This window comes from Chiroxiphia lanceolata, chromosome 20 (genome assembly GCF_009829145.1).
Source record: "Chiroxiphia lanceolata isolate bChiLan1 chromosome 20, bChiLan1.pri, whole genome shotgun sequence".
Lineage (NCBI taxonomy): Eukaryota > Metazoa > Chordata > Aves > Passeriformes > Pipridae > Chiroxiphia > Chiroxiphia lanceolata.
The window spans coordinates 11075469-11098698 of record NC_045656.1 but is presented as its reverse complement, the minus strand read 5'-3'; the positions used below and the strand labels follow the sequence as shown (position 1 = coordinate 11098698).

At 43.9% G+C, this 23230-nt stretch overlaps 1 protein-coding gene across 5 annotated transcripts in view; it reads right to left on the bottom strand.

The window, feature by feature from the left end:
* Nucleotides 1-1315: 1315 nt before the first annotated feature.
* The window catches only part of NLK (nemo like kinase), a 38730-nt gene continuing 16815 nt past the window's right edge, over nucleotides 1316-23230 (bottom strand). For 4 of the 5 annotated variants that reach the window (XM_032707266.1, XM_032707265.1, XM_032707269.1 and 1 more), the window contains 10 exons: nucleotides 16503-16632; nucleotides 15929-15984; nucleotides 10876-10982; nucleotides 10069-10186; nucleotides 9005-9191; nucleotides 8459-8560; nucleotides 5476-5562; nucleotides 4195-4393; nucleotides 3481-3574; nucleotides 1316-3034 (listed from right to left, as the gene is read on the bottom strand). In XM_032707266.1, the coding sequence (XP_032563157.1) occupies nucleotides 2980-3034; nucleotides 3481-3574; nucleotides 4195-4393; nucleotides 5476-5562; nucleotides 8459-8560; nucleotides 9005-9191; nucleotides 10069-10186; nucleotides 10876-10982; nucleotides 15929-15984; nucleotides 16503-16632 (1135 nt within the window). In that variant the 3' untranslated portion in view covers nucleotides 1316-2979. Of the gene's footprint in view, nucleotides 3035-3480; nucleotides 3575-4194; nucleotides 4394-5475; nucleotides 5563-8458; nucleotides 8561-9004; nucleotides 9215-10068; nucleotides 10187-10875; nucleotides 10983-15928; nucleotides 15985-16502; nucleotides 16633-23230 lie in introns of all 5 variants that reach the window. The other variant, XM_032707268.1, reaches the window with a different exon arrangement.

Sequence of the window (23230 nt, the reverse complement as noted above, 5' to 3'; positions counted from 1 at the left end):
TCCGTTACTGAAAAAAATCCAGGGTAAAACAATTAGAGAACTTGCCCCCCAGGAAATCCCCAAACCACCACTTGGGGCTCCCTCCCACCAGGAAACAGCCCAGTCCCACATCCGCCGCTGATGAACGGGCTGGAGGAGAAAAGCAGCTTCCACAGACTGCTTCGAATCAGTCACTGACACTTCACCAGGAGATGGATTTCAGCCACTTACTGTTCCAGGACTGGCCTCGACTGCTCCTTTGCTCGGTGTCACAGTGCACACACAGGGTTGGGCCCTCTCACCCTCCAGTGTTCCTCTGACAGTTTGTGAACAGCTCCGAGTTCTCCTTTGCCCTCAGCACACCTGGTCCCTTCCCAAGACACAGGCCATACAAGGAGACAAGCACTGTAGTGACAGAGCTTAAAACTTCTCATGACAACTGTAATTCGTTTGACATTGAGATCAGCAAAGCTTAAAACTGATTAAAATGCAACTCTGATAAACCTCAGGCCAGGTTTTACCCTGGCTGGGAAGGAAAGCAGCTCTCGGGATGCCTCCCATTGCCATCGTGTTCCCCTGAGTGCTCACTGGAACTGTGTCCATCCAAGGGCTCAGGGGAGCACTCCCTTCCCTGTCACTGACTCACAGCAAACACAGCAAATGCAGGTCAGGCTACAGAAAACACTCCCAGCATTGTGGTTTGCATATATTTGTACACAGTTTTAGTTACACCTTGTGCCAGTGTTATTCCACATCCTGCCCAGACACCTTGCAAGGTAAAGGTCCCCAAGACCTTTTATTCTTTTTATGTTTATGGACAGGATTCACCCAGAGACCCCAAGCAATTGGCTCCAAACAATCCCCTCTGCCCAAAGTGTCTGTGCCACGTGTGGCAGGTGCTCACACCCTGCCAGCCCCAGCCTGTCCCCTGCCCTGACACACCACAGCCCAGGGACTGCAGTTGTGTTCTGCACCCTTTGCATCAGGACTGCAGAGAACAGGGAAAGGGGTTTGTGCTCGAAAAGTAACAGGTGCTTTGCAAATTAAACAAACCCAGAGCTGCCTGGAGGTCTGGCCCCCTCCCAGGACAGTTCAAGTCAATCACTAATTTGATTTATCAGCAAGTTCAGCCCTTACCCAGATCAGGCTGAGAGAGCAGGTGAGTCTTGTGTCTAGTAAGTCATATAGGTGTGCACATACAGGTGTGTGTAACAGCCAGCACCATGCCCAAACCACGCTGTTACAAACTCTTTTTACTGGTGTTGTTAATCAAGATTGTAACAATCTAGTCTCAAATGCAGGGGGGGGATCAGGTAGAAATAACAACAGCCACCGCTGCGGTTTCAAATGTCACATTTAATGTTTTCACCACTGTACTCCAAATCTACATTTTACAAAGTGACCAGCAAGTGTGCCACATTAACTGACCAACCTCTGAGATTTTACCTTTCATACCAGTGTCTTCTGGGGCTCGTTAATTAAACACGTTTCTCATTCAAGTGAATTGAAATGCTTCCGTTGGTTTTATTCTCAGGAGCCTCATAAAAAACAAAGATATTGCACCATCTTTGTTCAGTTATTCAATGTTTGTCTCTTTCACAGCAAATAATTACTTCATTGAAGTTAAAACTTCCAAACATAACTTACTAATAGTCTCCAATTCCAGCTCAGATCACTCTTGTTGAAAATACTCTGCTAAATACAGATAACTTACAATAACTTTAACAGTTAATTGTCCATAACAAACACCACGGTTTCTCTCCAGACCAAGGCTCAAATTTTAAGACCACCCTTTAGTATTCCTTTGTACAGGTGAAAAACAGTCTTCAATTTTCTAGTCTTGTTTTAAATACAAAAGTTGGAAGGGACATTCAAGTTTCAAGTCTCCACACTGAACTTAAAAAAAAAAAAATCATGTGGAGGTAAACAAACCAAGTTGTATACTCCAGGAGGTAGAGGCCTTCAATTTGTGTTCATATATACATATGCACAGAATTCAGTGTTCCAACAGAAAAAGAATTAGCCAAAAAGTAATAAAAGTTATTTACTACTGTGACATTTCAAGACTTCCACAGCTTTGCCTAAAGACACAAACACAATTAACAGAATTCCCTATGTGCTTTTTTTTGTCCTTTTCTTTTTTTTTTCTCTCAACTGTCCAGTGCAGGAAAAAGTTCTCACAAAATTTCACAGACCTAAAATGTGCAAGCTAGTTTCTCTCTATACAGCAATGATGTCAGGGATCTCTGAAATTAGCTCATAAATGGAATTATTTACACACATAGAAGATGCATGCTGGGGGGTTTTATGTAAGAAAGAGCAGAAAAACTTCTAATAAAAATAGATTAAATATATATATATATTTATACTGGGTAAGGAAACAGAAGTTTCGTCTCTCCTAGTCACAAACTCATTCTCTCTACTCACAACATTTGATTTTAGAACAGCACACATCACCATCACAGCTCTAGTGAGAAGCTATTTATAGGGTTTGGGCATCAGGGGACGTGGCCACTTCCCGTGGTCACAGCCCCCCAAAGGGACTTCATGATTGGTCGCAGTCAAGTTTTCTGTATTCCTTAGTTTTAGAAAACCCAAAATCTCCAGGAATGGCTCAATATCAAAATGTATGTCTATCTGTTTGTACAATCTCACTTCAATTAAAAAAAAAAAAAAAAGAAAAAGGAAAAGAAAAAAAGAAAAAACCTCCCCGAATTTGGTTCAATTCTGTTTGTTCTGAGCTGAGCCATCACAGCTGCACTAGAATTCATAAAACACGTGCAACTCTGGGTAAAATATTTTCTTCTAAAAGCACAACCACTTTACAAGATTAAAAGTCTAGTACATTTCTAAATATTATTCATATTGTACAAGTAGTGGTTGTTATTTTAAAACTTCATTAGTAAAATTACAGTACAAGCATGATTAACCTCCAGAATTGCAAATCCCAGGCTCCAGTGGAAAGCTACATTACATCTTCAGTAGTACGTGAGCTCCACGTCACTCCCACACCAGCGGAGACGGCGGCATCTCGGAGGGCTGGGCGACCGTGGAGCTGCAGGCAGGGACAGACAGGCAGAGTCATTTGCAGGAGCTCACAGGCAGAACTTCAGTGCTGGGCTGGAGGCCAACCAGGAGAACAGAACCCCCCCCCGAGCAACAGTGACCAGCACTGACAGCAAACCCTGCACCACCTTCTATCTGCCCGCTTGCACCCTCAGCGTTCCTTCTAATGCTAATTCTGCAATCAGGACCCAACTTGCTGACCTTCCTATTCTCATTTTCAGTCTGACTTCTCTTCTTTTACACAGTAATAGTACTTGAAACTTTTGCACATTTTATTTAAATTCTAGAAGAGTTCATATAAATAGTGTACCAGGGTTTTATCTACGGGCCTTTCCTACTCTCAGGGAAAACTGAAAACCTAAAACATTCTGGATGTGCAAATTCTGTACTACTAATAAATGGGAATTAATATCAGATGTGATTACATACAGTTACCTAATAAAGCTCTTAAAAGCAGCAGACTGAGGGTTGATGCAGAGAGGCACTCTGTTTCCTTTCTGCTGTTCCAAAATGAACTGATGAATTATTTCTGTACACAGGAGAAAAATACAAAACACCACAGCATTAACATTTCTGGCTTCAGTAAAATGCAATGAAGATGGGGGGAATAAAGGTTTCCTTACTGAAAGTGCATTTTAGTGAGGATAAAAGAGCTCCAGCTTCCCTAAATCTCAGCTTCAGCTCCTGGAAGCTGCTGCCTCTTTCTGCAGCACAGCTGTGGAGGTCACAGCTCGTACCCCAAAAGGGCCACACCACCAATTTCCCCTTCCCCCAGTGCCACCATTCAGTAAAAAGATGAGGAACAGGGCACTGGGGACAGTGCTGACAAGGTTTGAAACCCACAGACCTCTGCATGTCAGCCTGTGCTTGTGCCACTGTTATGTCAGAACACTGATAATTCTGTTCTTTTAGGGACTAGAAATTGTTTCCAGTGTCTACTATGGAAAAATATTTGAAAGAAACCAGCCCTGGGGTTAGTGCACACTGGGGTGAGTTGTGGGAGGGGGGCTTGGACTCGGAAATTGGATTTCTGGGGGTCTCAAACCACCACACAGATCCAGAGCACACATCCCAGCTACATCCCAGATCCACCCTGCTGAGGGGGGGAGCAGGAGGACAACTGCACATCCAACCTTAACCCCTGCTCACCTTTAACCTGCCGAACAGAACTGAGGTTCTTTTCAAAAGTGTCATCAAATTTGGGATTAGTGATGGGTTCAAAATCACTCGTATAAACTCTTCCAGTGGATGTGGAAAAACAACATTTACACATACAGGTGTGGTACCGCAACCGCCCCTCGTCCAGATAGGGGTGAGCTAAGGCATCCTTAGCAGATATCCTTTTGGACTGGGGAGAAACACAGGACAGAAAAGGGAAAGGAACAGTGAGGAGACTTCCAGGGGTATTGAAACTACTCATCGATTAATTGCCAGTGGTTTCTCAACTCCTGATCCTGTGAAGGAACCAGTTCATGTCCCGCTGCCTGGGAGCTGCAGGAGCTGCCACTAGAGGGGAGCTGTGGCTCAGGAACCAGCCCTGCTGGGATGGCACCGACCCTCCTGTGCCACAGCCACCAAGGAACGGCTGCTAATGGGAGGGTTGGAAACACCTTTTCCAATAGTTACTTTCTCCAGATAACCTCACAATTGTGACCCCTACAATAAATCAAAACAAGCCGGGAATAACAGCATTCTAAGTGCTGAGGGAGTTAGAAAGGAAAACTTTAAGGTTTTTTATACGGAAGTTATAATTTAACATTTCCATGGTTCTGTTCAGCAAAGCAGTCTTAAGGTTTAAAAAAAAATAAACCCCAAAGCCAGTGCCTTCTGAGTGCTTCATCAGCTCCTGGCCTCCTCCTTTGCACTGCAGTCACTGCCTGGTTTTTATTTGCAATGCTGGGGGGAGGTCTGTGAGAATGAAATAATTAAAATTATCAATTCTGGTATCAGATTTTCTAATGACAATTCTCTATAGTGTCCCTGGAGATGAAATCCAAAATTCACAGAACCACATTTTTATTATAAGAACAGTGGAAAAATGATCCTGTTCTGTGACTGGGGATGCAGGAGGAATTTTCTGTGTGTTGCAAGACCGGGAACACCCCCGTGTCCCTAATTAGAACTGCATCAAAGTAGCTGATGTTCTGCTACCTACACCCAGCTCGGAAAAGAGCATGAGTCACACACCCCCTCACCCGTCAGCAGCTTCCTTCACAAGACCACTCGGCTTTAAATGTGGAACCCCCATTCCAGGGGGAATTCACTGGCCTGTTAGGACATTTTTATGTCTTTTACAGACCAAAAGTACTGCAATGCCACGTAGAAGGAAACCAGCTAAAGCAGTCCTTGACTTAAAACACTCATTTAGGTATCAGACAACAAAAACTGTTCAAACCAAAAGTACTTGAGATAATTTTCAGTCATACTTACTGGATCAAAGACCAACATCCTGCAAAGGAGATGAACTGCTTCATGTGTAGCTTGACTGGAGAGTGTATATAGGACAGGAAGGGATGGCTGTAGGGGGAATGGGAGGAAGAGAAGCACAGAGTGTCCTGTCAGATCCATCAGCAGGAAAACCCTGTTCCAGCACACGCAATTCCGTAGTCATCAAGGACAAACTCCTTGTTAAAGAGGACACACGGTACCCAACCCTTCCCAGCCCGACAATAACCACCATTACAGAACTCAGCAACTGCAATGGATCATTTTTTCCCTTAGTTCAGATGTAATCCCTGGACAAACTTATTTTTTTTTTTAATTTATTTTTCTACACAGACACCACTCATCACTCCCAGCTGTAGCTGCTCAGGGGTTTGATTAACCCTTCATTTCCAGTAGTTCATTTTTCTGATCTCAATCACTCCCAAATTATAAATTACTTTGCTTTTCCTTGCCCAGGCAATCCACAGCTGACTGACAGTGACAGAAGGACTGTACTGGATGTCACAGTTGCCGTAAATTTCCCAGTATAAATAAGAATTACACCTCCACAGTGACATCAGCCCAAGTTAACCCTGAACCACCACATGCAGCCCTGAGCACTTGGTTTCTCAGGGCAGCCTATGGAATATGAAGCTGTAATATTTGGTAACTTCACCTGATTTTTCTAATTCTTAAGTACCATCTACACACAAAAGCACTGTGGGCCAAGCACTGTGATTACACAGGTTTCATCCATATGCCGGAGCAGAAAAACAGTATTACATTCCTTCCTTATGGAAGCTGTTGCATCCAACAGAAATTAAGGACTCCCTTTTTTTGTTTACATTTATGGCCCTTGACAGCAGCTTGTCCTGCCATCTCAGAAGCACCTGGTTAGAGACAGTTCTTGGGGACAGCGCTCCCTCAGCCAGAGCTGGGAGCAGTCCTGCAGGAGCACTGCCCGGGTGTTGGGAACTGGGAAAATGGAATTGCACTGGGATTTGGGTGCCATGGAATCAGTGGTCAGTCTGTCAGCAAGGAAGGAGCATCCTCCTCCTGGCCTCTCCCACAGCAGAGGGGCACAAATTCCAAAGGCTTTCCTGGAGAGGGGGTGAGCGGAGCCGGTGGGGACAGCTCATCACCCCAGGGCTGCTGGGGCAGCTGCATCAACTCACTGGAACTGAGCCTGAAGGGAAACTTCCAAACACCAGGTGACAAAGAGGCCCCTGGAGCATGGCAATGCCCACTCTGCCAGCATACAGTGCTGGGGGGTTAATCAGAACCTTCCTGCACTGAACTATTTTTACATGGAGCAGCAAAATGCTTCACCCTCCCCTCCCACTGCACTCACCTACGGTGAGTAAAAATAGTTGGTGTGACAAAGTAATCGCCTGTATCTAACTTGGTTTCTCTCTCTATTAGTCCAATTAAGAACCTGGTAACTTTAACTGTTTATAACCACAGAAAGGTCCATTTCAGAATACGAAAAGCCAGGAATTTGCATTCCAACATGAAGTTTGCTTCAAGCTGAAACCAGAGAAATACCATTAATCCCCTGAATGCTCTGTATCCCCTAGTTCCAAGTCGCAATGAGCACACCAGCTCCAGAGACTGCTCAGCTCCTGTGGCAATCCATGGAAAATGAACCTTGTTTTCCCCAACTGACACAGAACTAACTCTTAGAGTGCATTTCCTACAACTTCATGCCTAAAGGACATTATATCTGTACTGAAAGCTTTTTATACCATTTCACCTCACTTGCTTTTTAGTATTCTCATCATTCTGTGGGTCGTGAGACACTGGGTTTCAGAGTTACAACTCTTCTAGCACATGGTAGCAGAAAAACATACTTGATTTGTTTTAAAACTGGTAGAGAAAGTCTGTAGGAAATCCTCCTATTATTAATGCTCGAAGAAAAAAATCCTGTCATGAAATGAAATAGAGACAACTTGATGTAATGAATGCAAACTGCCAAGGAGGCAGAACTCCCACATGTCAATAATAAAGCAGAATATACATGCAATGCTCATTTCTATGGTAACTACTATTGTGGTGAACAGACATGTGAGAAATTACTTCAACATGCAGAAAATAAAGATGCAAACTTAACTACTGGAAAGATCTGATGTACAGGTCAATGATTTTGTAATTTTTACTAACAATCATAAAAATGACCATATTGGATGGCCACACAGCTCTATCCCTGCACCAGGGATGCCTGCACAAGCATTTCTTTGTTATAGTAACAGCATTTGCACTTTTTATTGCCCAGTCAGAACAATGACACCATCCTGCCTTTTTTCCCCCTGGTTTGCTGGTTGTCTTTTTTTAAATTAACTTTTACTTCAGCTGTGCTGTATGCTCTATCTCAGCTTTCAGTCTCTTGTTGACCCTTCCTGAGCAGCTCAGGTCAGCACAAAGGTGTGCAGAGACCCTCTGGGGCTGGGGTTCTGCCCTCAGCTCTGGGACACGGACAAGTTCCAGCTCTAACACTCCTGATCCCGGCAGTGCAGGACCCCTCAGGGCTTTCTGGTTATACTGTCAATTTTCATTTATTTTCATTTACGTCTCTTGACAATACTATCACTTAAATTTAACATCTTCATTCAAAATAGCTATCACAACACTGTCACTTCAGAAAGGGAGACTTTCACCTGTGTCATCAAGTCAAACAATATATCGAAGGCAGAACCCAGAAATGCACTTCACTAGTGAAAACCCACCCTGTCTTCACAGCAGTTGGACTAATTACACCACTAACCCCCATCACTGCAGCACCACAACACTGCTGGTAGTTTAACCCTGGTTAACAGGCAGAGACAGCTCTGGGACTGAATGTCCAAACGAAGCATTTACAACAAACGGGCCCTGAGAATTTAACCGAGCTGTGAAACGCTGTGATGCTGCAGCAGGAGCCCTGCCCAGAGGGAATGTGACTCGTGGGGCTGATGAAGGGTCCCCTGCCCCAGTGTCCAGCCCCTCCAGGTACCTGTTTATGAGGACCCCTGAGTATGTGTGCCTTGGCGCCTTCACACGCCGTCCTCATGGCCTCCAGCGACGGCGTGCCCAGCAGGTCTGTGATCAGGTCCAGCTGCAGGGCAGAGCACACGGGTGTCAGTGCATGGCCCTGCCATGGCACACTGCTCAGCTAACACAGGACACAGGGGTGTCAGTGCACTGCCCACCATGGCACACTGCTCAGCTAACACAGGACACACATGTCAGTGCATGGCCCTGCCATGGCACAGCTTGGGACTGTTCCCTCTCCTCCTGTCCCTTGTTCCCTGGGAGCAGAGCCTGACCCCCCCTTCTGTCAGGGAGTTCTAGAGCCAGAAGGTCCCCCCTGAGCCTCCTTTTCTCCAGGCTGAGCCCCCCCAGCTCCCTCTCACCAGACTTGTGCTCCAGCCCCTTCCCCAGCTCCACTGCCCTTGTCTGCACTCACTCCAGCCCCTCAGTGCCTTCCTTGAAGCGCATCAGCCCAGCTGACTCCAGGAAATGACAGTGGAAAAACGCTGAAAGGGGAACACAAGGATACCTGCTGGATGGGACTCTGTGCCTGGAACAATATCCTTCGCCCAAGCAACTCTGCAAAGATGCAGCCAACAGACCAGATGTCGATGGCATTGCTGTAGTGGCGGCTGCCCATCAGGATCTCCGGAGCGCGGTAATACTGAGTGACAACTTCCTGAGTCATGTGCCGGGATTCGTCTAACTCTTCCACCCTGGCCAATCCAAAATCACAAATCTAAATTGAGAAGGTAAATAAAAAAATTAAAACAACCAAAACACTTTCTGCAGTTCAAATAGGCAACCTTCTGGGGAGGAGGCAGGGAATCCCAAGCAGCACTCAAACACAGCAGATAACCTGCTGCCACTGCACGAGCCAGGGGAAAGGGGGGCAGCAGGAAATGATCTCACTTTATTCCATAGCCATTTAACCTGCCTACAGTTTGATGTGAAATCACAGCTCATTTTAGGTTGGTATACAGTATTTATAAATACTATTTATAACAGTGTTTTTGCACTACAAAAAACCAACCTCTGGGTACAGAGCATTTCAACCCAAACAAACTTCATTTGTTCATGATATGCCTCTAAATGTTAAAGATTCAGCCTTCTACTCACTCTGGCTTGGAGAATTGTTAACAATTCCTCGAACCAGAGTGATTAAGAAAAGAGACCAAAATTCCCAATTAGAATGCTGAGCAAACCCCTGAAAACAACACTGAATTTTTACGTTTGGCACAGCTGTACAACACACCTGAGTCCTCCAAAATTCCTTATGCCTGAGAAGTTAATGGAAGTGTCTCGGGCTTTCAGTGGCATCTCCCTTTGAGGAGAACACGGACACAAACACCCCCAGAGCCCCTGCCCCTCCCAGCCACCAGCACAGGAGATCCCACACAAGTCAAACACAGGGATTGTGCCTCTCCTGCTTTCAGAGATTTACAGAGAAAGGCAGAAAGGAAGATGTTTGCTTATAATTTTTAAAGAATCTGTGGGATTTTTTCCTTTTAAATTGACTTTCAGGGTAAGTGTTCACATTGAATGTTTTTTGTTTAAAAAATTAACAACTGCTCCATAACAACCAGCACATACACAGGGACATCTTCAATAAATGTAAGTAGCACCTTAAGGACACAGTTGCTGTTCACAAGTAGGTTCCCTGGTTTAATGTCTCGATGTAAAATGCCAGCAGAATGTAGATATTTCAGACCTGAAATATTAAAGCAAATTAACATAAATAATTATTTTCCTTTTAAAAGAAGTTTAAGGCTGCCAACAGTTTCCTGGCAACTCCTCATCAGCAAAGACTTTGCCTGTGGCTCAGTTTTTATACAGCTCTAACTTCTAGTCTCTAGTGCACACTCAGTCACTGAGAGGGTAAAATTTTGGAGCATATAAACTAGATAGAGCAAGGAATTTATGTATCCTTTTTTTTTAAAAAACCCTCAAACCCAAACCACCTCCTCCCAAAAAAAAAACCCAACAAAAAACAAATCAAAAGCAAAACATCATCTCCCTGGTGGTGGCATGAATACTCTGCTAATCCTCACGCTGGAATTTTGGCACACACCTCTTACTGCTCTGGTTTTCAGTAACAATTTTGACCTTAGGTGGGTACAGTTACACATATTTACCGACTTGGCTCAGTCCAGGTGTCCTTTCTGTGCCTTGATTCTAAAAGCCTTGATTCCTTCCCCCTGACTATGCTGGAAAGCAGCAGGGCTGCCATGCTCTTGTAGCTACAGTGATGCATGCTTGCTATTTATTCAAATATGAAATTAAAAGAAGTTTCCACGGGAAACTCATTCAAGACGAGGATGCCTTGAGAATAAACATCAAGAAACAGAAAAAATACTACTACTATGGACTTTTCTTTACATTTACAAGAAGAAAAGTTACCTCTTAAAATCTGGTAAAGAAAAACTTTGACATGATCCGAGCTGAGTGGCTGAGGAGAGACGATAATCTTATGGAGGTCACTCTGCATCAACTCAGTGACAACATATCTTCAGTCATTGGTCAAGGAAAGGCAGAACATCTGGCACAGAAGCTCCTGAAACATTTACTAACTCCTACTTATTCGAGCTCTTACAGGTCAGAACTATTGAGTTAAAGACAATAAAGCTGCTTCAGAGGTCAAGCCTCCAAACTCTTACAAGAATGAAAATAAAAAAGGAGTTGTGGAAGAAAACAGGTTAGTCAGTCACAGTGTTTGCATTAAGGTGGTTGTACAAAGTTTTTCCAAAGCCAAACTACAGCTCAGAAAACAGAACAAAGGAAATTGATATAATTAATGGCATCTGGAAACCTTTAAATTTTTCCTTAAGGTTGGTAAGCCACAGATTCCACACAACTGCAGGACCATCCTCACAGTGGACACAGTTCCAGCAGCCCAAGAAGCAGGTGCCAGTCCTCATCCCAAGCACCTTCAGGAGGGTCCCAGGCAGGAATGTGGAGTTTTGAAAATCCACCCCCTTCCCTACATGTACCCAGTGCCCACCCTGTCACTGCCCAAGCACCATAGACACCTGCCCACAAATCCCAACCAGAACTGCTTGGAGTTGTAACAGAAATCATCACAATAAATAGTGGGGCACTGCATGCATTAATTAAAATAATTCCTGCTTTAAAAGCTTAGTTCAGCAGTCATATTTCAAACAAGAGTCTCTGATATTATTACATTTGTGGCTGAAGGAGGTAAAGTGTTAAACTCTACAGCAAGGTATCAAATTTTCTTTCATTTCTACCTAGTCAATGTTTCACTTCCATCTGTTGCTCTGCCAACCCTCTCCAGCCAAATCCCCACTGGCCAAACAGTTCAGCTGCCATCAGCACACCACACAAAAATTCATTTTATAAATTAAATATTGCCAACTTTTTGAGGGAGAAAAAATTAAAATTGCATTCATAAAGAATTCATAAAGAAAAAACCCATCCCTGCAGCGCCATAATTTGTAATCCTCTAATTTTTCTTTTCCTTTAGCAAAGACCCTCTTAAATATTTATACCAGGCTTTTAAAATTCGGGGTTTACCTTACAGCTGCAACAAATCCTTACATTCAATTTAATGCAAAATATTTTAAAAAACCCAAAAGCATTACTCTGCACTTTATTACGATAAGATTTTTGTTTTGCCACGCCACAAATCCTCCTAAATCTCAATCCCGAGCATAATGTCTCCCAGATGTCTCAACTAGTTGCCATGCCAACTAAAGCAGCTTAAATTAAATGAGGGCCTGAAATGGCACCTGCACCACTCCAGGTCTGGGGCGCATTAAATAAAGCCCTTGACAGGGCTCTGAGGTGCCATTAACCCCAGAGCAGCGACCTGATTATTGTCTGGGGATAATTTGATGAGGGCTCTGAGGAGCCGCCTGAGCAGCGCCCGCGGATGTTCTGCTGTGACAGACGGGGCTGGGGCTTCACCCAGCCCCTGCTGCAGCAAAACCCACCCACCCTGGTGGGGCTCCAGCCCCTGCTGCAGCAAAAACCACCCACCCTGGTGGGGCTCCAGCCCCTGCTGCAGCAAAAACCACCCACCCTGGTGGGGCTCCAGCCCCTGCTGCAGCATCCAGCTAAAACCACTCCAGCCCCTGCTCCCACAGGTACCTGAGCTCAGCCCACCCACCCAACAGCGGCGCTGGGGTGGCCCCTGGAGCTGGGACACACGGGTGTCACTGCCAGGGAAAGATTGCTCCTGACAGCAGTAATTAGTTAAGTGGCTGCATAAAATTAGAACCACAAATGTACCGGTTTGCTTCAGGGTAATTATCAAAGCAAATGTGCGGCACAAAAGGACTTCACCTGCTCTGCTGGCTGGGACCTGCTGAGTTGGTAAATTTTATAAAGCCACGGAACCATTCTGGAAAGGGATGAAGTGCCCTCGGTGATGGGATGCTCTCTGCATGGCTTGGACCCTTCTTTGTTCCACTCTGCACACCTCAGAACTCAATCCTAAAGGCAGACCTCACAAACTAACCCTGCTCAGCTGGTCTGTGCTGGAGCAGGGGAACCTCCCCAGGCTGAGCAGTGCTGTCCCTGTCCCTGTCCCTGTCACTGCCTGCAGGAACCAAATCCTGCCCTGTTCCTCTCTGCCCTCCTCCACCCCACAAATATGAGGGATTTACTCCCTAATCCATCAGAAAACAGTTCTTTCACCTCTTCACGAGATCAATGAGCAGGAATTGCTGCACATCTTTGCTTTTACTGGTATTAAAATCTTTCCAGTCAGTCTAACAGACTGATAAAAGGGGTGTCTTTTCAGCTGCTTCTGATACTCACTTTATTGGGAAAAGTTTTCCAAAAGTTACTATAGAAACTTTGAATAACATCCATGGATCTGCAGTTGCTAAATTCAGTATTACAATCTGTGGAAGACTTTGTAATTGGAAAAAAGAGCTATAAGTCACAGAATCATTTAGGGTGGGAAAGACCTTTAAGATCAGAGTCCAACCATAAACCTACTGCTGCCAAGCCAGTTCAGTCAAGAACTAACAGTTATGTTCAGTGCAATGAAAGAATTTTTAAATGCTCAAGAAAAATCCAACAGTCACTATTCACCTTTATACCTGATGTGTTTAAAGCTGGGTGAGCCCACCTGGGAAACAGGTGGACGACAGAACCAAAATACTGGCCAGGCTTGGATACCAGGGATTACACTCCTGCTCCACCAAGGCAAACTGATGATTGCAGGGACAAGCCCTGAACTTCAGCTTAATGACAAACTTAAAAATGAACATGAAAACCCTAAAATTCACTAACAATCACTTTTTCATGTATTTTCTCAAGACACAGAATAATATATGGTCTCTTATGTATTCATTTTTGCCCTAGGTGATATTGACAAAAATATCAATACCCTGTAAGATTCTAAATGCTCACAAATATTTTCAGTCTAAAATCTCAATATCTCAAACTAAGAGTTTGCAAAGAATTTTCACTCTAAAACGAAAATTTCACTAGATTAAACTTCCTTTATTCATCACCAGTTTCCTAAGAAATCTTTTACTTTATCATTAAAGTTTTAAGTCGGTTTTATAATTAGTTCTCTTTAAAAAACACACTTTGCAATTCCTGCTGGTACCTGTGAGACGCTGAATAATTTAAAGGAACTCTACCAGCTCATTTGCAACACATCATTCATATCATTTTAGTCATTCTTTTATTATATTTTTTTGCCCCAGAAAGGACACTACAACTCCTTAGAAAGAACAAAGGAAATCCTGTAGTACCAACTCCAGCTCTTTACACTTTTATCACTGTTCAATATATTGTGCTGCAGAAATGGAATGTCCCCATCACACCTTCAGGAACTCTTCTGGTGGATCAACAAAGGAAGTTTTTACAGCTACACCCTCAAACATGGAACATGTTTATCTGATCTCCTTCAAACCAGTCTGAAGTTCTCCTTATACTACAGTAAGCAGGCAATTAAAAATGTGCTGTAAATCAAAACACCTATTGATTCATTCTTTTAAGGAATTCAGGGCTCATTAGTACACTTAGTGCAACTATTTCAGAAGAAAGGAGAAAGAAGACTGCACAAAGCAAATAGTCTTCTATTACCAGCATCAGAGTTGAGAAATCAAACCTAACATAAAAAAGGACAGCTCCACAAAATACTAGTCGGAATGACTTAAAATCAGTTAGCCATGAAGGAAACTAACATTTTGCTTTTATATTCAAACCTGGCAGTAGCTAAGCTCACAAAAATAAGCTTATCCCAGTTAAATATTCTTGATTGTACAATTACACGGAAGGAGTAATCCTTAACCTAGATCTGATTTATAACTCATATGACTTGTTCTAAATGAGGGCATTGAACTAGTGCACATAACCAAACTCCAGTTTTTGAACACTGCTTATGTGCTCTTCAGGTGAAAGAAATATCAAAGAAAAATTTAAAAGCTTTATCTAAATTCATATGAAAAAGCCCCTGTACAGCACAGCAATACTTTCAACCAATTGATGTGTTTCTCCACCAGTAAATCATGCTGTACTTTGGTTAAAATCATCAGGTTCATTATACCTACTTTCTTCACCAATCAATTCAAGGTAGTATATAAATAGATCAAACCATATTTCACAAGTTCAGGTTATCTAAAAATAATGACAATTTCCCACCCATTAATTTTAAAGTAGGTCATACAAAAAAGGAGGTAAGACCCACAAGTAATTAAAACCAACATGCCCAAGTCTAACCACAGGAGTAGGAGAGAACTTCTCTTCCCACCAGAGTCAGAGCCCACCCAGCTCAAGCACTTGCTTTTCAATATTTTAGAAAGCAGAAATTCCCAACCCCACAAATAGAAAACAACCCAAAGTTTGAAAAAGGAAAAAAACCAAACCAAAATGTGACATTCCCGTGTCAAGCTTTTTACCTAAATTCAGTGTTGGAATACAGTTCCCCACAGGCAGCAGGGCCATGTGCACAGGGACACGTCACACAGCACAAACAGCTCTGGGAGAGCTTTCCTTGGCTAGGGCAGGGGCTGACCCAGGAGAGCCACAGCCCTGCTGGGCCCTGAAACCTCTCTGAAAAGTCCTGGTTCCAAAGCCTGGGGAGGTGGGGCTCTCTGAAAACACCACAAAGTATTTTAAGGTACCAATAACTGAGAGGAGGTTAATTACTGGTTATCGTTCTCAGAAAAACTTTTGGGGGGAATCCCCACTGGGAGCAGCAGGAGCTGCTGTAAATCCCACAGTCCCTGCATGGACTGGCTCCTCCAGAGTCAAAGCTTTGAGTTCAGCCCTGCACCATTTCACCTCCAACATCAACAATAACTCAGAGTTCTGCACTGCACAGGTTCACCTCTTCACACAAACCTGTTCAGGTACAGGCTCAGGGGGGTTGCAGCTCCACTCCAGAGGTTCCACCGACCCCTGGCAGTTGCTAAGCCAATGAAAATCACACATACCTCGATAAGATGCTCTATTTTTATATTTAGGATACATTTCTTCAAAATAGTCAATGTGTGGAGGCTGGAGGATGTCGAGGGCAGAGAGTACCTAGGAAACACCACACAAGGTCAAGGCCTATTCCAGTCAAACAAAATAAATCCCTTTCAAAAAGACAGTCAGACTGCACCTTTCTTACATGACTTGGCTTTATTCTGCCCCACAAACAGACCAACATTCTGTCTCACCAGGTATGAGAGAGCAATAAACTCCAACACAGGGCACAGGGTAATGGAGTATAAAAAAGCTCAGCACCGAAAGTGTGCCCAGCTGGCACAGCTCTGGGCAGCCTGACTGTTATCTAAGGCCTGAAATAAGATTGGGCAGAATTGTATTCACTGTCCATTTGCAAACATTTTGGGAGGGCAATTATGAATATCCTTAGATTCTTTATAATTTCATTTTTATAGTAACAGCAATATCTGAGTTTCCAGAAAAGCTGATAACTGTAAAATTAGAGAGCTCTTAAAGCATTTTAGATACTCTACAACTTAAAAGAAAACACATTTCAGTTACAGTTTACATTCAGGTTTTTTCAAAGATTTCAAAATTACTTTGAATTTACTTACATTGTCATGCTTAAAAAAACACAACATCTTCAACTCCCGGAAGACCCTTTTACAAGAGACCAAATTTTGGAAGACGTTGGGCATCTTTTTGAGTGCAACTCTCTTTCCATCCCGTGGATCTGTTACTGACCTACAGAATAAAAGATTTAGAACATCACATACTCCTGCTAGACAATTTTTCTAAATAAGAAAAGAATATTTTAGAGTTCTTGTCATTCTCAACTCAGACGGGGAGTCAAAACAGGGTGAAGACAAGTCTAGAGAAGAAAGCATTAATCCAAGGGCATTAAGCACTGTCCCCCAGAGCCTGTGTGCCACCACTGGGATCCCTCCTTGGTCAGAGCCACCTCAGAGGCTCTCCAGTGGTCACACTCACACGTACCAGTGTCCATTACTTTATTCTTCCCCTCCTACAAGGGAAAAACACGTAACTATCCCATTCTGACAGAACATTGGTAAGTGTAAGAGTAGTTATCACCAAATCACCTCACATCTGGAGAAGCAACAGCACATGGTATCTATGTTTTCACACATGTAAAACAGGTGTAACACCAGTCTTTCAACCACAGAACTTATGGGATGCAAGTATAGTAGCTCAGAAATTATAAGGTGCTTTGCACATGGCAAGTATTTTAATTTAAAATAATTAGATTCTGAAAATAGAATTTTATAATGAGAACCATAAAACTAGAGCAAGGAGATTATGGTGCCTCAATTCCCAATCCCAGTTTTTAAGGTGAGCTTCTCATACCTCACTACAGAACAAAGTATATGCATATTTTTACTGGGATGACCAAAATAACTTTAATCTCAGTGCAATGCTGAACCCACAGAAGAATCTACACCCAGCTGTGTATCCCAATGACTACACTGTCCTCAAAAAGTTCCTGGCTTTTTTCTCTCTCATGCAATTCCTCTACAGTGGACACCCAAGGTGGCTTCTTCTGTCTCACATCCGTGTTGTCTTAAATATCTAAGTAAAAAATGAGACTGGAGTGTTCAACTGTTCACCTCAGCTCCAAGTGCCACACCTGATTCCAAAACACAAACCAGCTCAGGCCCAACACCTCGTCCAGACACCTGTAACCTGTTAAATATTAACATTCGTGTTTTAATCAAGAGGCAGAGGGGACTTGGGAAAGGTGGTGTCAGACTATTTGTATGGTGGGAAATGGCTAACAGGAATCTGAAAAGGTCTTCTATTCCCTCTGTTCTCCAGGACCTTTGCCTCTGCTCACACAGCTCTGTGCTCCCACAGGCCACACTGAAACGTCCCTCACCCCACACAGGGACTGCACCCCGAGGGCACAGGGACCTCGGGAACACACCTGCAAAACCAGGGTATTATTCAGCACCATTTAGCACATTCTGGGCTGGCCTGTGGCTTTAGGGTCCAGCAGAGGCAGAGTCTGAAGGACACACACACACACAGGGGCCAGGCCAGGCAGTGGCTCATAAATTCACATCAATGTGAACCCAGCAGGAGCTCAGAGCTCCCACGCTCACAAGGTCAGGCACCACTGATCAGCTAATTAGTGGCATTTTCTCTTTAGGAGGCAGCATTTCTGCCCCCCCCCAAGTTTTACCAGCTTTAAAGGGAAAAAAAAAAAAGGGCAGCAAGACATCAAACCTCTAACCTGCTAATGTCAAGGTAAAAGCTGCTGAGTCCTGGGAATTAAACAGATATCATTAAATAGATACATTTGCTCCAAAACCAAAGGTGTAAAATTTCATTCATAAAGCTCCTCCCTAAAGACACTGCAGATGGCACTGATTTACTCTCTTTCCCATTGGAGCTCTCACACTGTTGCTGACCACACACACACAGCTGCTGCCAGGAGGATATTCCTGGATGGGCAGAATTCCAGGAGAGGATCCCAGTGATCACACACTGAAGTATCACACAGGTGTGAGGCCCAACACATGACACTTCCTCACGAAGGACTGGTAATGCCCAGGCAGAACACCAGCATGTTCTATTTGACAGCACAGTCACAAGAGCTGAATGACTATCTTGGCTATAAAAACATGACACTCAAACTCTTTAGCATTTATTTTATGCTGTATTATGGCATGTTTCGGGCACAATCTGCATCTCCAGGCAAGGTCCAAAACTTAATACATTATTTTACAAGACCAGAAGTACTCCTCTGCCATTGTCCAAACTGAGGGAAACATTCAAATTCAGAATAGCAGTGGGCCAAGACTGCAAAAGTAATATATTCAAAGTTAAAAACCTGAATCCAATTCACAGAAAGTCATCTCTGGAGTTCCCATAAACAAATGAAAACCAGGAAGTTTGAAGTGGAGGTCATTTCAAAACAATACCTAAAATGGGATTTTTGGTGGACTCATTTTCTGCAGCCGTTCTGCTACAAAATGATGGTGGCTGCATAAAACACCAGAATCAACAGTCAGCTTTTACCAAAACCAGTTCAGACTGCAACTAAATCTTGGGATGTGGAAGTTGACCATCTACAGTCAAGTAAGTTCATCTCTGCTATGCAGAGAGCCATGAGGCAGTTCACAGTTGCCTTAATTAAAGCTCTCACATCAATGCTAAGTACACACTAACAGTAATACAATCTGCATAATTTGTTTTTCCTATTGGTATTAGCCTGAACTTTGTCTAACCCCCTTCCTAATTCCTTTATCAAAATGTTTTACAAAGGAAAACATTTTAAAATAAACATTATCTCAGAGAGCTTGTATGTATAGGAAAGTAATTGCTGCATGCCTGAAAATTCTTCCAACCACTACAACCCAAAAATATGAATGGATATCCATCTTCTCCTCTCTGACTGAAGGCACAGTGTCAAAGATTTTGAGCTCAGATTCCCCAATTTCTCAGATTTTCCTGGTGCCGAGCCTCACTTAAGAAAACTGTCAGCGCTTTTTACCTCCAAGTACCAGACCTCTTTAGTTTAGTTTAGACATTTATCTGGGAATACTAAATTCTGTTCAGTCAGAACATAATCAGGGATCGGTGTCCTGTGGGCTCTCACGCTCCTCCCACGGACAGAGCTGTCCTGTTGCCTCATCAGGGACAGGGAAAGGTTTGATAAAACAGTTGGTCTGTAATCAAATGACACAAAAGTCTGATCTATGTTGAGAACTACCACAGATTTACTGATGTTCCTTTTTTCTAGTTGTGGGACCCTTTTTGAGACTCAAAAATTGCTGAACGTGTTGCAGAGCTGTTGAAGTTCCCCTCAGCTGTGCACACCAGGCCTGGTGTGGCTGTTCTCTGCTTTTCCAAATGCCTCCATCTGTACCAATTCATTTTTCCTGGTGCCCTGGGGTAGTCTCCCATAGAGGAAGCAGTTAAACAGGGTTGCTGGGGCATTTGCATTTAAGGTCAATTTCTTTTTCTTTTAAATAACCCACTTCTATGGACAAGTGATGCTCACCTGCAGTATCCAGCTGGGAAGAAATTCCTCTGCTCTTTCCCCCAGTAGCTGCAGCAATGTCACCCTGCCCCTCACCTCCCTGCCTTGGGAGCTTTGTACCATTCACCAGTGATTTCACTTCAAGGGGCAGCACAAAACTAACAGCCCAAGTTCTGAAGATCAGAACTGTCAGGCCTGAATTCCAAAGAACAGAAACAAGAAAGGAAGAAAGAAAATAGCCTGTTTGAAAACCTGGTATTTACAGCATCCAAAAAAAGATGCTGAAAATGTTGCTCTGTGTTTGTGTACAGTACTTACTTTGATACTAGCAAAATCATTATTTATAGCAATATGCTATCGGGTCACACATCCCCAAGAGAAACTAGAAAAGCAGGAAAATCTCCTAGGAGCTAATTGAGAGAACAGCTAGAAAGGCAGCTTTACTTACTGCTGCTCTCAGAACACATTTCAATTCCCTCCTCTGCTTTGTGAGGACATTCCAGCCCGGGTGAATCCTGCAGCAAAGGGCCCAGCAGGCAGGAGTTCTCCATCACTCAGCACAGGCTGGGCTTTCAAGATACTACTGAAGGCTCAAAGGGTTTGCTTATTAAGCACCAACTGTAGCTGGGGATAAGGAGATCAGAGACCAAGATTTGAACCAAAAATAACTTAGCAAAAATTATATATAGATATGGGGCAAAAAGTAAGTTAATAAATAGCATTTGGAAGTGTGGGGGAATACGAAGGCAGCTGTCCCCATGCCTTTGGGAGTGACACAGAACAGCGACCCGGAGCCGGCAGATCCGGCACCAAGCACCACGAGTGGAGTCACCCCAGAGCCCCCTCAGAGCCCCCCATCCCTCGAGGTGACAGAGCTGGGCCAGCACAGGGCTGGGGCAAAGGGCCACACGGAGGGTTCTGGGGAGCAGGTCACAAGCACAGCAGCAGAGCAGGCCCTGGGTCCTGCCAATGCAGCCCTTGAACTGCAGCTGGGTGCCCTGTGCAGAAGGGCCTCTCTTCTACCATCAGAAACCTCTTGTTTTGCTGATTATACATAATATACATATACATGTCTTATTTAAGAACTACAGTAAAAGTTTATAAAATAGTCTGACATGAAACATACCAAGAAAAAAGATGCTTTACAAACCCTGCAGCTTCTACTTACATTGCAGGCTAATCGTGCCAGAAATAATACAATTTTAAAAAGTAATAGGACTATAGAAGGGATTAATGACACAATCCAGACCTCTAGTTAAAATGTTTTCAAAGACAATCCTTATCTCAAAGAATCCTTGCGGGCATTCAGGCGTTTCAATTACGCATTATAAGCCTTTAGCAACTCTCTGCCCTGCTGATGGCAAATTTTCAAGGTGGAGACTTCGCCAACAGTGACTTTTTCTCTCCCCGAATCCAGGTCAAGGCATACACATTGTTCTGTAGTTTCAACTGGTAGAAAAACAAGTTTGTGACTGCTCCATGCAATTATTACACAGGAGCGAGATAATGAAAGAATGTTCTCAGGGGTGGTGTGGGAAACTGCTGAGAGAGTTTGTTCTACAGGGGGAGCGAGCCTGCCTTCCCATATAACACCTATAAACTTACATCAGGACTCACCAGAAGGAGGGGGATTTAACAGGATTACTCTGCAAGTTTTTCTTATTAGTCAGTGAACTTTTTTCCTCAGTTGCTTGACTCTTAATCACCCAGGCTTTTCCAGAAAGCCTTACTCTGAGATATGTAACCACCCTGGTCCCACCAGCATTTCAGCTGCTCACCCAGCCATGTTTGACACACCACTTCTAAACAAATAACGCAGCTCATACTCAAGGGCATGTGACACCAACACAGCATTTCTTCAGTACACGGTACTGCCATCACAGCTTGGCACATCTCAAAATATGGGATGACATTAAAAATCTTAGGAACATTCACAAACCCAAAAGACTCCCAAGACTAAAGCAGAAAGGCACGGCAAGGGTGTGCAGTTATCAAATCTCTTATCTGGGAAATGCTTGGTTGGGTACATAAAATTTGCACACGGAATAGGCCATGACACCCAGAACCTTATTCTCTGTAGAATCACTGCCAGGCACTGAGCCCTACCAAAACATGACAAAAACTGATCTACAACATTTAGTGGACTATTGGGTAGCAGGGGCAGAGCTGAGGAAAGCAAGCACGTAAGTGTGAAATCATTAAGAAAATAAAAGAGTGTATGTATACACATTTAACAGTGGATTTCTTACTGAAGGAAAAAAACACATAGACTGAATTTTTAAGTAAAGGAAAGCAGCTGCTTTACCAGTTTGCTATTATAGAGACTCACACACCACTGAGACAGGACAAAGGTGACGTTCCAGACTCTCCAATGACCTTGCCTATTAACAGCAGCACTGTGTCAGATCACAGACTGGACAGTCCAGCTGGAACCATCCCACACTGGTTTGTGACCCACCACTGTTCACCAGCACACATAAAACGCATTTTAAGGCTCTGTGACAATTCCTAATGGAAGTTAAATTATTCAAATGCTAAATGGTTTTGTCCAACTTCAGCAGGCTGTCAGTTTTCCAGCCCAAAGCTCCAAGAGTGGCTCCCTGACCTGGGGAATGGCTGCTGCCAGCTCCAGCCTGCAAACAGCTGTGCTGGCACAGGGACACAGGGAGCAGGGAACAAGGCCCTGAGACAAAGGGAGGACAGACAGATGCTTGTTCAGGAACAATGGCAGCCTAAGCATATGTCAAAGAGGATCTGTCAGCCCCACCAGCTCTGCAGAGTGAATAAGGAGAGGGAGAGGTGGAATTAATCTCTTTTCAAGGGCTCTTGGATAACACATGAACTGCTTCTCTAGAGGTGCCTCACCCCAGCAGTGAATGCAGAGAACCAGCTCAAAGTGGAGCCTCCCTGTACACAACCAGTGTCCTGATCTGAGGACCCTGACTTTGGAATGTCACTCCAGGCTTCCTTCCCTGTGCCCAGCCAGAGAGTGCTGTGTGCCACAGCCCACCATGTGCCAGAGCCCACCATGTGCCAGAGCCCACCGTGTGCCACAGCCCACCGTGCCCTGTCCTGGCAGGGAGCTGACCTGGGCTCCCCTCCAGGGGTGACCAGAGCCGGATCATCAGGAGGGAGCGAGGCTTTGTTTTGGTTGGATTTCTCTCAACAACAGAGTTTTAGCACACACACTCATGCAATTAGCCTGGCATTATAATGGGTTTTACCCTCTGGCTGTACACACATTGTCTGAGAGATGCAAAAGCTGATACAATCCCGTTTAAGGGAGATATTCATAGTCACTTCAGCTATAATTTTTAAAGGAAAAGCCACCCACAGATA